General features: G+C 37.7%; 1 protein-coding gene across 1 annotated transcript in view; it reads right to left on the bottom strand.

The window, feature by feature from the left end:
- The window catches only part of CD96 (CD96 molecule), a gene marked incomplete at both ends in the record, with an annotated part of 83703 nt that extends 67490 nt beyond the window's left edge, over positions 1-16213 (bottom strand). Inside the window, 4 exon segments of the mRNA XM_080919500.1 lie at positions 13833-13983; positions 13987-14106; positions 14108-14187; positions 16153-16213. Coding sequence (XP_080775626.1) covers positions 13833-13983; positions 13987-14106; positions 14108-14187; positions 16153-16213 — 412 coding nt within the window.
- Between the last annotated feature and the right edge of the window lie 592 nt (positions 16214-16805).

Genomic DNA, 16805 nt, shown 5'->3' with positions numbered 1-16805 from the left:
CCAGCACCATTTGTTGAAAAAGTTGTCTTCTTTCCACTGGATGGTTTTTACTCCTTTGTCAAAGATGAAGTTATCATAGGTGTATGGGTTCATTTCTGGTTCTTTAGTTCTATTCCATTTATTTACCTTCCTGCCTCTGTACCAATACCATACAGATTTTAACTCGATTGCTTGGTAATAAAGCTTGAGGCTGGTGATCCTGATTCCCCTAGCAGTTCCTTTATTGTTGAGAATATTTTCGACTATCCTGGTTTTTTTTTTTTTTGTTTTGTTTTGTTTTTTGTTTTTGCTATTCCAAATAAATTTGCAAATTGCTCTTTCTAACTCTATGAAGAATTGTGTTGAAATTTTGATGAGGATTGCATTGAATCTGTAGATTCCTTTTGGCAAGATGGCCATTTTTACTATATTAATCCTGCCAATTCATAAGCATAGGAATCTTTCCATCTTTTGAGATCTTCTTCAATTTCTTTCTTCAGAGAGTTGAAGTTCTTGTCATACAGATCTTTCACTTGCTGGTTAGAGTCACACCAAGGTATTTTATATTATTTGTGACTATTGTGAAGGGTGTTGTTCCCCTAATTTCTTTCTCAAACTGTTTATCCTTTGAGTTAACTTTATATTCAGTCACTTTGCTGAAGTTGTTTATCATCTGAGAGAGTTCTCTGGTGGAATTTTTGGGGTCACTTCAGTATACTATCATATCATCTGCAAATAGTAATATTTTGATTTCTTTCTTTCCAATTAATATCCATTGATTTTTTTCTCAGTCTAACTGCGCTTGCTAGGAATTGGAGTACTATATTGAATAGGTAGGGGGAGAAATTGGACAGCTTTGTTTAGTCTCTGATTTTAGTGTGATTGCTTTGAGTTTCTCTTCATTTAGTTTGATGTTGGCTACTGGTTTGCTGTATATTGCTTTTACTATGTTTAGGTATGGGCCTCGACTTTCTGATCATTCCAAGACTTTTAACAAGAAGGGGTGTTGAATTTTGTCAAATGCTTTTTTCAGCATCTAATGAGATGATTATGTGGTTTTTTTTTCTTTGAGTTTGTTTACAAAGCAGATTATATTGATGTATTTCTGTATATTGAGCCATCCCTGCATCCCTAAGATGAAGCTTACTTGATCGGGATGGATGATTGTTTTGAGGTGTTCTTTGATTCAGTTTGTGAGAATTTTATTGAGTATTTTTGCATCAATATTCATAAAGAAGATTGGTCTGAAGTTCTCTTTCTTTGTTTAGTCTTTGTGTGGGTTAGGTATAATTGTAATTAACCTTCATAGAACATATTGGGTAGTGTTCCTTCTGTTTCTAGTCTGTAGAATAGTTTGGAGAATACTGGTATTAGGTCTTCTTTGAAGGTCTGATAGAATTCTGTACTAAATCCATCTGGTCCTGGGCTTCTTTTGGTTGGGAGACTTTTAGTGTCTGCTTCTATTTCTTTAGAAGTTATACAACTGTTTAGATGGCTTATCTGATCCTGATTTAACTTTGGTACCTGGTATCTGTCTAGAAATTGTCCATTTCCTCCGTATTTTCTAGTTTTTCTGAGTATAGTCTTTTTTAGTAGTATCTGATGATATTTTTGAATTTTCTCTGTTTCTGTGGTTATGTCTTCCTTTTTATTTCTGATTTTGTTAATTTACATACTGTTTCTGTGCCCTCTATTTAGTCTGGCTTGGGATTTGTCTATCTTGTTGATTTTTTCAAAGAACTAGCTCCTGGTTTGGTTGATTCTTCGTACAGTTTTTTTTTTTCTACTTAATTGGTTTCAGACCTGAGTTTGGTTATTTCCTGCCTTCTACTTCTTTTGGGTGTATTTGATTATTTTCTTTTTTCTATAGCTTTCAAGGATGCTGTCAAGCTGCTAGTGTATGCTCTTTTCATTTTCTTTTAGACAGCACTCAGATCTATGATATTTCTTCTTAACAATGCTTTCACTGTGTCCCATAAATTTGGGTATATTGTGTCTTTATTTTTATTAAATTAAAAAAAGTCTTTAGTTTCTTTCTTTATTTTTTCCTTTACCAAGTTTTCATTAAGTAGAGCATAGTTCAGCTTCTAGATGTATGTGAATGTTTGTTGTTTTTTTCTTGTTATTGAAGGCAAGTCTTCATCCTTGGTGATCTGATAGGATGGATGGGATTATTTCAATCTTTTTGTATTTGTTGACAATTGTTTTGTGATTGATATGGTCAGTTTTGGAGAAGGTACAATGATGTGTTGAGAGGAAAGAATATTCTTTTGTTTTAGGGTGAAATGTCCTATAGATATCTGTCAAATCCATTTGATTCATAACTTCTATTAGTGTCACTGTGTCTCTGGTTAGGTTTCCCCTTCCATGAACTGTCTACTGAAGAGAGTAGGGTGTTGAAGTATCCCACTATTATTGTGTGTGGTTCAATGTATGCTTTGAGCTTTAGTAAAGTTTCCTTATGAATGTGGGTCCCCTTTCATTTAGAGCATAGATGTTGAGAATTGAGTTCATCTTAATAATTTTTGATGTTTAGGAAGTTTTTTTCCTTATCATTTTTGAAAACTTTTGATTGAAAGTATTTTTTTGATATTAGAATGGCTACTCCATGAATAAGTCTTATTTATAATAGCTAGAAGCTGAAAGAAATGGATACAGAAATTGTGGTACATATATACAATGGAGTATTACTCATCTATTAAATACAATGAGTTTATGAAATTCCTAGACAAATGGATGCAACTTGAAGCTGTCATCCTGAGTGAGGTAACCCAGTCACAAAAGATCACTCATGGTATATACTCACTAATAAGCAGATACTAGCCCTAAAAGCTTGGGTATATACTCACTAATAAGCAGATACTAGCCCTAAAAGCCCTAAGAAACCATCCTCAGAACTTATGAAGCTCAAAGAGAATGAAGGCCAGAAGGTAGAAGCCCCAGTTCTTCTTAAAAGGAAGAACAAAATGTTTATTGGAGGAAATTAAGGACAAATAGAAACGGAGGGATTGAAGAAAAGAACATCCAGAGACTGCCTCACCTAGGGATCTACCCCATATGCAGCCACTAAAGCCATGCACTATTGCTGATGCCAAATAGTGCTTATTGGCACTACTTGGCATACCTGATATGCATGCCTCTTCAGAGGCTCTGCCAGAGCCATATTGATACAGAGGAGGATGTTTACAGCTAACCATCAGACTGAACATAAGGACCCCAATGAAGGAGCTAGTTAAAGAACAGAAGGAGCTGTAAGGGTCTGCAACCCCATGGGAAGAACAAAATGATCAACTAACCAAACCAACAACAGTTCCCAGGGACTAAAACACTAACCAATGAGTTCGCATGGAGGGACCCATGGCCCCAGGTTCATATGCAGCAGATAATAGCATTTTCTGACATCAATGAGAGGAGAGGCCTTTGTTCCAGCAAATGCTCATTTTCCCAGTGTAGGGGAACCTCAAGGTGCTGAGGTAGGAGAGGATTGTTGGGAGTAGGAGCATCTTCATGGAGGCAGTGGGTAGTAGAGGGTAGATATGATTAGAGAAAGGGATAACATCTCAAATACAAATGTAGAGAATCTCCAATAAAAATGAATAATAAATAAACAAACAAACAAACAATTTTAAAATAGAATGGCTTCTCCAGCTTCTTTCTTGGGACCATTTTCTAGGCAATGTTTTTTCAGCCTTTACCTTTGAGATAGTGTCTCTCTTTGCCATTAAGGTACATTACCTGTATGTAGCAAAATTCTGGATCCTGTTTACATATCCAGCCTGATAGTCTATATATTTTTATTAGGGAATTGTGTCCATTGATGTTAAGAGATATTAAGAAATAGTGATTGTTGTTTCCCATTATTTTTGTTGTTAGAGGTGGAATTATGTTTGTGTGATTATATTCTTTTGGTTTTTTTTTTTTTTTTTTTTTTTTTTTGCAAGAAGATGACTTTCTTGGTTTTTTTAGGGTGTGGTTTTCCTCTTGTATTGGAGATTTTCATCTATTATCCTTTTGTATCCTTTGAAAATTTGTTTGAAGTAAAACTGACTACAGAAAGCCTCACAGTTGGGCCGATTATTCACTAATAATTGTTATAAGGAACTGAGTACTTATGAGAGGTCTAGTGGGTACACAAGTGAGGTCTAGAAAACAAATAGGTATGAAGAAGAGACTGTCTTATGGGGAAAAAGAGGTCTGTTAGTAAAATAAAGGACAAGTACAAAATTGGGCAGAACCACTAAATATGGCTATTTCATACACCTGAGCATTGACATGAAATGAAAAACCATATTTTTCTTCTAAAACTTCTATTGCCTCCATCAGAACAGAACTAATACTCAGTCTTCCCACTTGTGATTCTTTATTCTGTCACCTTCACTATGGCACCCTTGGTCATGAAGAAATATTTTACCAGCATAGATCCACCTGCAAAAGTCAGCAATTTTTTTCTCCTACCCAGAGCCACTGCCACACACGGAGACTTGGTTTTAGCTTTCCAATCTCCAGAACTATAAGGGAATACACTTTGCTTTCACTGCCCAGACTGTAGCGTTGTGCCAATGTCCAGCACAACATTTAGTACAGGCAACTTTGGGAACAGGAGTCCTGCGGATTGAGGTTCACATATTCTAGATTGTCTGTGGAAGCACATCTCTGGGCAGAGAACATTGACGATGGTAGCCTAGGTGTCTTCTAAATAATGGTAACATTAGAACTTACCTCTAGTGATGACCCGTTCCCAGTGCTTGTCCTCTGTAATTAAAGGAGGTTAAACTCAAACCCTAGAATTTAAGAGGACAGATATAGTTATGGTAGTTTATTTAGGTTTTTATACATTGAGTGGATCATTTCAGTAGATGTAGAGCTCTTTGGTGGACTATGGCTAATTTTAGTATTTTGGACAAGTCTTCTGACCCTTGGTGTTTCTGATTAGAGGCATTTTTGACTGTTTTATGGGTGCTCCATAAGTTTTTGTTTGTTTTTTATGCTTCTATGCTTTATGTATTTTATTGGCAACTTTCTCTTCGACATTCAGAACTACATGATTATTGTCTAGGTAGACATGTGTGTGTGTGTGTGTGTGTGTGTGTGTGTGTGTGTGTGTGTGTGTGTGTGTGTACATTATTTCAACCTTGTTAGAGTTAGTTCGTGGAGTAATAGATTAGCTGATAGGAAGTACTAAGATTTAGGCAACAATGCTGAAAAACTGGGGTCCTGGAAATGAACAGCAGTCATCTTGTCTCCCTTTCTGTCTATCATACTTTAAAAGAGTTTGGTTAAGACAGGAAGGTAGAAAAGAGGCTAGTTGGGAAGAAAAGTCTGCTAGTAGAAATGGGAGGGAGACAAGAGAGGGCAATGTGGGTGAATATAATCAGAATACATTATATGTGTCTATAAAATGTCACAATGAAACATAACTACATGTAATTAATGGATGCTGTTACAAACATTATAAATGCATCCTCTATTTCTGAATAGTTCTACTATTGTGGATCTAAGTAGCCCCCATCTTCTCAGAAATCATGGCTGATATTTCATAAACTCTTATATAGTTTATTCTTTTTAAGCGTATCCCGTCTATTGGCTTTGGAGTATAGTTATGTGCTTTGAATTATCTAAAACCACCCATGCCACAACACCAACACAAAGCTTTGTCTAAACATTCACACTCCTTCTGTTTCTATGAATTAGTGACTAGAAGCTGCACCAATACTTGCTGTCCCCACAGCCCTCTCCACTCCCCAGTCCTCTGTTTCCCACTCTCAGCTCTTTCCTCCATCCGGTTCCTTTTCTATTCCGTAATGTGGCTAACACAAGCTCCCACTAAGTGGTCAATACCTTTCATGCTCCTAAATACAATCCAATAACCATTTGCCTTCCAAGAAGTGTCAGGATTGATGGCTGCTGCTTTTATGCAATTATCTTTGTAGGCTTCTGTGACCTGGTTCTCACTTCTCACTCTTTTTCTTTTTATCTACTTTTTGTTGTCCTGTCAACTCTGTGCTCTGAGTTGAAGCACCACATAGTTTTTCTCATTTGATTTCTCTACCTAGATTTCTCCTTTCACATCTAGAAATCCAGTCTAACCTGATGTTCAGAAAAGGGATTAAAATGGCATGTGTATTTAAGCTGCTGTGCTGGCTGAGGGGCAGCAGTCAGCCGTATATATGTTCGTATTTTCAACTTCCTACCTAAGTCAAACATATGAATGATCTCTGGACAATCAGGTCAGATACCAGCGTCCCCGAACACAGTGAGTGAGTCTCAGATTCTGAAAACCAATGTATCATGCTTGACCATGCTTTGAGTTTCAATTTCCGTAATGCAAAGTACCACCAGATGAGCTACTTAAGCATTGCTCTGGTCTGGATATTGCTCTCCATCAATCTCTTTGCCACTCATAGTTATCATCCCAACTCCTCTCCATTTCTGATATTATGTAACTTAGTTGAACTTACACTATCTTTTCTGCTTCTTCTTAATCCATTCCCTAGACCTTAGTCAAAGCAAACAAAACACATCCAAGTAAAAACCACCCCATATTTGAAATGCTTAAAGAAAACCACTTCAATTGATTTCCATGTGTATTGACTACACTAATCTTGTTGACTATGCTTTTTTTTTTCAGTTGCTTTAACAACATTCTTTTTGCCTAGTCTTAATTCATTTTAGAATCCTATGGTTAATGCAGTTCCTGCACCACAGAGCCTGTGCATGTCTCTTTGCTAGTGATAATTTCTACATCCTCTATCTCTTAGCTAATAACCACTCCAAGGGATGGAAGGGTTCTATGAAACCTTTCCTGAATTCCTCAGGACAGGTTTATTTGGGTTTTTTTCATACAATACCCACTTACTCCCTGCATCAGAACTCCTCACTGCTGCTGCTTAACATTTAATTCAGATGTGGATGCCCACAGCCAACCACTGAACTGAGATAGGGGTCCCCAACAGAGTAGTTAGAGAAAGAAATGGAGGAACTGAAGGGGTTTGCAATCCGCAAAGAACAATACCAACCACCCAGTGCTATCATGGACTAAACCACAACCCAAAAAGCACACATGGACAGACCCATGGTTCCAGCTGCACAAGTAGCAGAGGATAGGTTTGTTGGGCACCAATGGGAGGAGAAGCCCTTGGTCCTGCCAAGGCTGGATACCCCAGTGTAAAGGAATATCAAGGTGGGAGGTTAGAGGATATGGGTGGGTGGGAGAGCCAGTGGGGGAGCACCCTCATGGGAACAGAAAAGGGGGGTTAGGGATTTCTGGAGGGGAAACCAGGAAGGGGGATAAAATTTAAAATGTAAGTAAAAATTTCTAATAAAAACAAAACAAAAAAGCCATTTAATCCATATCTATTCCTTCTACCGGACTTGGAGATGCTTCAGAAGAGTCCATCTTTTCTGTGTTCCACTTTATCACACCTAACCCACAGTCTCTTAAATTCAGCAATAAAATCTCTCAAAAACTATGTGCTGGACAAAGACTACACACAAGAAAGCTACTGATGAAAGTCAATATTCAGTTTCAATGACAAGTTAGTCTACAGAGAACTTGACCACATAGGTAAGATTTAGCTTATGAATACTGAATTATTTTTTACTACATTATATTTTAAATGAAAAATGGTGATAAGCTTAGAATTTACAATGTTCTATCCTTTGACTTACATGTTTTCATATGCTGTCACTATTTAGTGCCTGCCCACCTTTCTACCCTTTTGTGATCTTTCTTCCTTTACAGTTCTTAAACTACTGTGTGTTCATTTGTTTTTCAATAATATTTTATTGATTTTTTAATATTAATATAACAATATTCATTAGTACTCAAATAAACTTAAAAGGTTTTGCAAATTTTATTGATACACACAATGCGATATCTTAATTATTTTCATTCTCTGCATCTCCCTGGTCCAGCCCACTTTCTTTCTGACACTTGTGCCCTATTCTAAAGTATTTTAACCAAGGGTCATGTCTACATATAGGTGTGGGCCATTCACTGAAGTATGCTCTACATGCCAAGGCCCAGAATCAAGGGAAACTGACTCTTCCTCCCATACATAGTATCTTCTCGGCTTAGAGTGGGTGCTTGCTTGGCTCTCCCCGTGCAGGAATGTTGGCTGGTTTGATCTTGTGCAAGTAACTATGATTGTTCATTGTCATGTTTCCAAGATTAGAATGTTCCTATCCGTTTCTATCATTTCTCTTCTTTTTCTTGTGATGCTGGTGAAGGACCTCCGTGCCATCCCCAATGCTGGCAGATGCTGTGCCACTGAACTACAGTGCAAACCCACCTATTTCTACTACATGTATTAGTGCTACATCTCTATCTACTTCTTTCTCTTCCACTTTCGTTTTTGGCATCATTAACAACCTCTGTGCTTTGACTGCAATTTGGAAAATTAAGCCATGCTGTACTCTTATAAAAATGACATTTTCTTTCATATGCTAAAAACTACTATATGAAGTACTATAAACCAAGTATCACACGGATTCCTGAAATGTAGTTTATTATAAACCAAGGATTAACTCAGGGAGCTATGTTTCTTCAAATAACTCTAAGACTTCTGATTTAGGAAGAAACATATTAAATTGAAATAAAAATGAAGCAAATACCAAATTAATTATTCATCATATTTCCATTTATATCCACAGCTTCTGCACACACTGAGACACACAGAGACAAAATATTATGAAAAGAGATCAGCTAGCTTCCTTTCTTTCTTGAGCCCTCAGGAAACACAAGAACAGGATTTAGACATGTCTGGTTTTGTAAATGACCAGGAAGAATGACTCGTATGACGACAAAAGGAAATGGGAAGAGCAATGAACCTTGCCACCTCCGAGTCTCCTAGTCTTTCCTTGTATCAGTTCAGTTTACACTTCTTTATGTTCTTCATACATTTTTCTACTTCATATGTGTGACTTGCTCACTCATCTGGCTTAGAAACATAAATGTCTTGCAGAAGCGCAACAGGGATCTTGATACAATGGTTACAGTGGAAAGCTAACATGCCATCGGGTGGGGACTTGTTCACACAGTTAAAGAACAGGGACGTCCTCTACTGTCGTAACTCCCCAGCTCCATTTTCAGCCTTGGATTTTGTATCTACTTAGTTTCTTTTCTTTTTTGTTTTTTATCTTTTAATGAATTGGAATCTGTGTGTACAGAATACTCCACACAAACACTGTGCCTTTAGCACTGCTGTTTCCCATCTGATCTGGAGGATCAACAGCAAAAGCTCAGAGAGAACACTGAAAATTTTCTAACTGCAGAAAACATAAATATGGCTCCGATTCTCCATCTATTTACAGGTTCGGTGGTTAGAAACCAAACTATTGTATTTGTCTCTTTTTAAGTCAATGTCACTACAGAATAAATACCTCTTTTTTATTCTTGCCTTCATTGGAACCATATCATATTGTTTATAGCATATATCCCAGTTGTCGAGAAGAAGGATGGTGGTAGTCTTTTAGATACAGGGATGGCAGATACATCCATGTGACCACTTCTCAATGACGTATTGATGAGATAGGTCCTCAGAGTTGTGATAGCATAATCTATTTGACACATTATACTAAAACTATGTTTGAATCCAAAGTCAAGGTGAACTTGTGTTAATGTCTGACAATATCTCATTGGATTCTAAATTATAACACTCTACAAAAAATGAAATCTTTTTAATAAAAATTGAAAAATGAAGTTACTCCCCATAGTACTATTACTACTATTACTATTAAGACTATTTGTAGATTATATGACAGTGTACTTAAGCGACCCCACAAATTCCATCAGAGAACTCCTACAGATGATAAACAAGTTCAGCAAAGTGGCTAATATAAAATTAACTCAAACAAATCAGTAGCCTTCCTTTATTCAAAGGACAAACATGTGGAGAAAAAAATTAGGGAACAGATACCCTTCACAATAGTCACAAAAACTATGAAATACTTTGGTGTGACCCTAACTAAGCAAGTGAAGGACCTGTATGACAAGAACTTCAAAGCTCTAAAAAAGAAAATCGAGGAAGAACTCAGAAAATGGAAAGATCTCATATGTTCATGGATTGGAAGGATCAACATTTGAAAATGGCCATTTTACCAAAAGCAATCTACAGATTCAATGCAATCCCCATAAAAATTCCAACCCAGTTCTTCATTGAGTTGGAAAGAGCAATGTGCAATTTCATCTGGAATAACAAAAGACCTAGAATAGCGAAATCCATCCTCAACAACAAGAAAACATCTGCAGGAATCACTATCACTTTTTAATATACCTCAAGCTATATTAAAAAGGCAATAGTGCTGAAAACTGCATGGTACTGGTACAGAAATAGGCATGTGGATCAATGGAATAGAATAGAAGGTTCAGAAATGAACCCTCACATATATGGTCACCTAATTTTTGACAAAGGAGCTGTACACATTCAGTGGAAAAAGGACAGCCTATTCAACAAATGGTGTTGGTCTAACTGGCACTCAGATTGCAGAAGAGTGAAAATAGACCCTTTCTTATCTCCTTGTACAAAGCTCAAGTATAAGTGGATCAAAGATATCCACATTAAATCAGGTACACTGAAACTATTAGATGAGAAAGTAGGGAAAACTTTAGAACATATAGGCACAGGAGAAAATTTCCTGAACAAAACACCAATGGCTCAAGCTCTAAGGTCAAAAATTAACAAATGGGACTTAATGAGACTGCAAAGTTTCTGTAGGGCTAAAGATACTGTCAAGAAAACAAAACAGCAGCCAACAGAGTGGGAAAATACCTTTACCAACCCTACATCAGATAGAGGCCTAATATCCAAGGTATACAAAAAACTCAAAAAGCTAGACACCAGTGAAACAAACAACCCTATTTAAAAATGGGGTACAGACTTAAACAAAAAGTTCTCAATCGAGGGATAACAAATGGCTGAGAAACATCTAAGGAAGTGCTCAACATTTTTAGCCATCAGGGAAATGCAAATCAAAACAACCCTGAGATTCTACCTCACACCAGTCAGATTGGCCAAGATCCAAACCTCAGATGACAACAGATGCTGGCGAGGATGTAGAGAAAGAGGAACATTTCTCCTCTGTTGTTGGGGTTGTAAACTGATACAACCACTCTGGAAATCAGTCTGGCGGTTCCTCAGAAAAATGGACATCATAATACCTGAAGACCCAGTTATTTCACTTCTGGGCATTTACCCCAGAGACGCTCCAACATACAACAAAGATACATGCACCACAATGTTCATTGCAGCTCTATTTATAATCAACAGAAGCTGTAAAGAACCCAGATGCCCTTCAGTAGATGAATGGATACAAAAATTGTGGTACATTTACACAACGGAATACTACTCAGTTATCAGAAACAATGACTTAACGAAATTCTTAAGAAAATGGATGCATCTAGAGAATATCATCCTGAGTGAGATAACCCAGTCACAAAAGAACAGACATAATATGCAGTCACTGCTAATGGGATACTAACCCTAGAAAGCTCTGAACACCCCAGAAACAACTCACAGACTGTGTGAAATTCAACAACAACAAAAGAATATATTTTAAATAAAATAGAACTGTATCACATCCTTCCTTCCTTGCGTCAGCCCCTCACAGTTTCTCTCCTATCCCTTCAAATTAATAGCCTCTTTTTTATATTATTTTTACCTATATACATATGTGTATGTATATATATCCACTAATACTTAATTACAACCTTAAAAAAAAAGCCAAGCAATGGCAAAAATGTATTCGTATACTTTTATGCTAAAATGCTTAAAATTTGTACATTTATCTTTGTTTTTTAAAATAAAGTTCTTCAATTAAAAAATATTGAAAAATGAAGTTACTCCTCATATTACTATTACTACTATTACTATTAACACAAATCATTTGCAAAGCTCCTATCTTGTTTTGAATATTTATTTATTTATTTATTTATTTATTTATTTATGTATGTATATGAATGTTTGCCTGTACATACCTATGTGTGCCTGTTATCTAAACAGGTTAGAAGAAAGCATCAGGTCCTCCAAAGCTGAGTTAATGTTGGCTGTAAGCCATCATATGGATGCTGGGAATTGAATTTAGGTCCTCTGCAAGAAAAACAAGTGCTTTTAACTAACTGCTAAGACATTTCTATAGCTAAACTCATATCTTTTAATAGAAATGGTAGTAAGTGCTTTTCACAGATTACCTTATCTAATTATCAAGATAATGGTACCCATGAAGGAGGGACGATAATCATTTACACTTGTTCTGTAAGAATCCAAAAGCTTAGAAAGCTGAAATTATTGTGCAGTGGAACTCCATGATGTCTAAAGTAAGTGGCACATCCAGCTCACTGTTTATTGCTGGAATCCAAAGTACCTGTAGCTAAGTGTAGCTTTCAAAAGGTCTTCCTTTATTTTAACCATACTCCACATATGCCATTGTCAACTGATCTGAAGTTGTCTTTTGCTCCATTTGATGGGATCCTACGTTACCCTGAGATTGTCTGAAAATCTTTGTCTTGGAGCAGCAAGAGTTAGACATGGAGAGGAGTTTAGACATCTATACCTGCTTTGTATCAGGACAGCCCCATGTCTCCTGCAGCAAGCCTCCCCTGAGCTTGTGTTTGTTGGTCTTTTATCATTATTACTTGCCTATTTCCCCTCTGAGTTTCAAACACCCAATTTTCAGTGCACTTCACATTTGCTGTTTTTTATTGTCATCTGTTCCCATTAGTAGGAATAGAAATCATTTTACTTTAGAATTGGCTCATGTAGAACATATATTAAAAGGATGGTTTTCAGAGCAGGCTCAGAGAACTTGGAAGACAGGCCCCAAGACAACTTCTTTTCTAGGCAGAATGGGCATAAAGCTTAAATTCAGGACTTTCTCATAAATGCAAGTCCTTGAAACCTGAACAGTCTAAATGCTCCTGCATGTTCAGGAGCTTTGATGGCCCATTTTCCTGCCCTATAGTAAATATCCAGATTCACTTTAGTAAATTCACTCACAAAGTCACTCCACTTCCTTCATCTTCTCTCCCAGCTGCTGACACCACTATGCAGGTGTGCACAGCAGAAGTCCAGTGTTGCCTTCTAAGTGTTTTCCTTCTACACTTTATCCTTATCATACATCCACTCTATGATCAAGTCATGTGTATCCTATACCCAGTATGTAAAATGTATATATTCCCATTTATATCTACCAGACTGTCATTACATTTCTTGTGGACAGCCAAAATTGATCTTCTACTATGTTCCCATCATTTTTTCCCTGTCCACTGTAAAGACATTCTCAAACTGAAGCTATTGTCGTCTCTTTATAACATGAACACAAACACAAGAAACAAGTGTCATCTTAACCTCTTGTTGGAAAAGTTACATTTCCTTTTATAATTCTTATGTAGAACTCATAACCCTGAACATAGCCAACTAGTGTGGCATAATCTCATCCTCACTGTGTTTCTTCTATAACCCTACTTTCATATTCCCATATTCTAAAACTTGGCAAAGCATTTCTCATGGCTGTCTCCACCCAATTTCTAGGTCACTCAGAACCCCCACCTCTCTAAAATTTCATTGACAACTACTCATTTCTCATACTTTAAGTGTTCCTTCTCAATGAGTTCCCTGAATTCTGCCATGCTCTCAACTATTGCAGTTCTTGAGATTAACATTTACCACTGTTTTGACTTTTCGTTTATCTGTGGCATTCTTTGATCTGTTGCTACTTTCCTTCTCAGACAATATTTCTTTCTGCTAAGTCTCTGTGTGTTTGATACCAAATCTAGAACATGGTTGCCATATTTGTGTATTTGCTCAATGAGTGATAGGTACATGAAGGCAGGGGAGTCTTAAGTAGGTTATAGTCACAGGGTTCCACAATGAGGTTGTAGACTGTAGTCTTGATGCCTCCTGGATACAGAGTAAAGCTGAACTCACACTTTCCACTGAGGGTGGAAGAAATACTCCTTAAGTATAGATTCCATGTAGTTACATCCTTCAGAGTTTCTATGGCAGACACTTATGACTCACATGCTTGCCCCTGCATATAGTGGAAGCCATATTGGGGATGATAAACAGCAATCAAGTCAGTCCTCTCTGTGACCTTGGACCACTGCATCTGTACCAAGAAGTCTGTCTTTTTCTGTTTGGCAGGTCAAGTTGACATCAGAACCAGGTAGAGCATACACATTATCTCCAGCATTGAATAGTTCTTCCCATACTCCTGGAATGGAAGGTCATGAATTGTCAGTTTACATTATTCCCCTGGAGTGTTCCTTTAGGTCTCTAAGTCTCAAAGTATATATGTAATGTGTGTGTGTGTGTGTGTGTGTGTGTGTGTGTGTGTGCATGTGTGTGTGTGTGTGTGTGTGTGTTAAGATAAATAGAGGAAACTGTTGGTCTGTCCAAAAAGCAACTGAAAATTTCTATCAGTAAAATCAAGTGTGTTTGAAAACTAATTATTATTACTTACCTCTATGAATGAGTATGTGTCTGCATATGAATATGAGTACAGATGCCCACAGATCCTTCAAGGACTGAAGTTACAACTCAGTGTGAGCTGCCGTATGTGGGGACTAGGAACCAAACCCTATAAGAGCAGCAAGTGCTCTTAATTGCTCAACTCCCTCTTCAGCCCCATAAATTAAGTCTGTTTAAACACAGAAGTGCCCCAGCAAGCTTAGCATGAAGCTGTTAATCCACATGACTATTGTTGACCTTTCTGTATCACCATCTGTGACACCTACTCTAAGTATAATAGTGTTCTTTTCAAACTTTATTTGCAAGTTCTTTATAATGAAGTGGCTTTTGTTTTTTAAAATACTATGTATTTATGAGAGTCTTTTGTATGTGTTATCTTATTAATCTTCATGCTTCATAAGGTAATGTTCTTTTCCCTTATCAAAAAGAAAGGAAAAGCAGTGAGAAATGAAGTAGAACCTTCAGAGACGCACTCCCTTAAGAGAACATGAAATCTCTCCACAGTTAGTCACATCTGTAGTTTTCTTTAACACTAGCTCCATACTCCAAACTGCCTCCCCCATTCAGTCTGGCTGAGTAGAATAAGAAACTTGACATTTTCTCTGAAGACGAAGGGACCTACATCTCCATGCAGTTATCTCCCCCCAAAGAGAAAAGATCAGATGCCTCAGGTAGAAGTTCCCGAGGGTATCATCTTTAATCAGCTCATGAAATGCTAGATATGAAAGGTTCTCTCTCCCATCAGCAACCCGACTGCATGGTACAGACCACTCAAAATTAGTTCCGCACTGAGACCTTGATATGTCTTCAGAGATGCTTCAGATGCCCTTTTATAGTTCACTATTCCAGAAGTAGTACATTATTGTGACAAGTCCCCTGGAGTGCAGATGACAAGCAGCTGAGAAGAAACAAAGGCACTTGATGGATAGGAATTAGTATACGTTTGTGGGTGGACAAAGTTTGTGTAGGCAGAGGGTACACATCTGAATGTAACTCTCCAGGAATGATCCTTCAACAACACGCCCCTCAGCCTATTTAGACCACCAGTTCCAATGTGTTTTTGATTCAGAAACTCTTGCGATCTTCATAGTCATACATTGCTAATTGTTTAGAAACTCGGGGTCTCAGTATTAATTGTGTACTGTGCTGATCAGAACTAAGCTTTTCTCCTTCCATTTTGAAATGGGCCTTTTACATTCTGTTTCCCATGGTGATAAAGAACTCAGCTTGGCTTTGCAAGTTACCCCTTGTACGTGACTGAGTTAGACTTAAATCCAACCACTAATGGCAGTGGTATTAGGGAGGCGAGACACTTGTTAATTCGAAAAGAAACGAAATGCTCGAGAGAGGATTAAAAGCTGAACAAGGCTCTCTGACCGTGATTGTAGGGTGTCTTAGTTTGCTGCAGTCTTTATATGATCCAGGAACATTTCTTCTCCAAGACACACATCTTCCCAATACTCAAGACTCTTGGAAGAGGAAGAATGGTGAAGAGAGGCCAGAGCAATGGCACGAACCGTCTGTTCTCTTCTTAGGTTTAACACTCATCGACTCCAGCATCTTTCCCGTAGTGGCCACTTAAACAGATAACTGACAATCTTAGCAACAGCTTGTCCTTTAGTGATCGATTGCTGTCTCCAAGCATTTCAAAGGAGTAAAGATCCCCAATGCAGCCATCTGAAAGAACCAGCATGACCGGAAGTCTTACCTTTGAAAAGCTGTATCTGGATGGTGGCATAAACCACACAGTATGTCCATTTTTCCCCCATTGTCTCCCGAGGAGTTCACACCAGCGTTTCTGCAGAGATCACAGGAGGTACTTGCTGTCTCCAGCTAAGCAAACTCTAGCACAGGGCTGGGGCTGTTGATCACATGGCAAGTCCCCAGGAAATGAAATGCAGACAGGAAAGTACTGTGTTCAGGGCTAAGTATAACCTTCACAAGAACAATGTGGAAACTGTTCTCTGAAACCTTGTGCCTGTCTCACCTTTAAAAGACGTTTCCATATCCCAAGATTCTCTCCTTCATTCTCTGTCAGTCAAGCTGCTTCTAAAATCGAAACAAAGGAAATCGTGCAGAGCAGTCCCTGGATGCTTTTTATACATTTTCTTTCAAGAACACAAAGTCATTTAGCAAACATGAGCTAGCTGCCTCTCATAATAGCATTTCAGTTCCATCTTAAGATATATTTTCTTTCCTGAATAGCCCCAGGGTGAAAGAACAATGGTTAACGTATTTGATTTTAGTAAACCCTGAAGAGTAACGGAGCAGTGTTGGCTGTCCAACTAAATCCATTGTCTAGTGTCTTATAGGTAAATAATTATTTCTGTGGAAGGGAGAAGTGAGGGCGTCTTCCTCACC

This window comes from Micromys minutus, assembly GCF_963924665.1.
Source record: "Micromys minutus genome assembly, chromosome: 7".
NCBI lineage: Eukaryota > Metazoa > Chordata > Mammalia > Rodentia > Muridae > Micromys > Micromys minutus.
The sequence above is the reverse complement of the archived record's forward strand: the minus strand, read 5'-3'. Positions and strand labels throughout refer to the sequence as shown.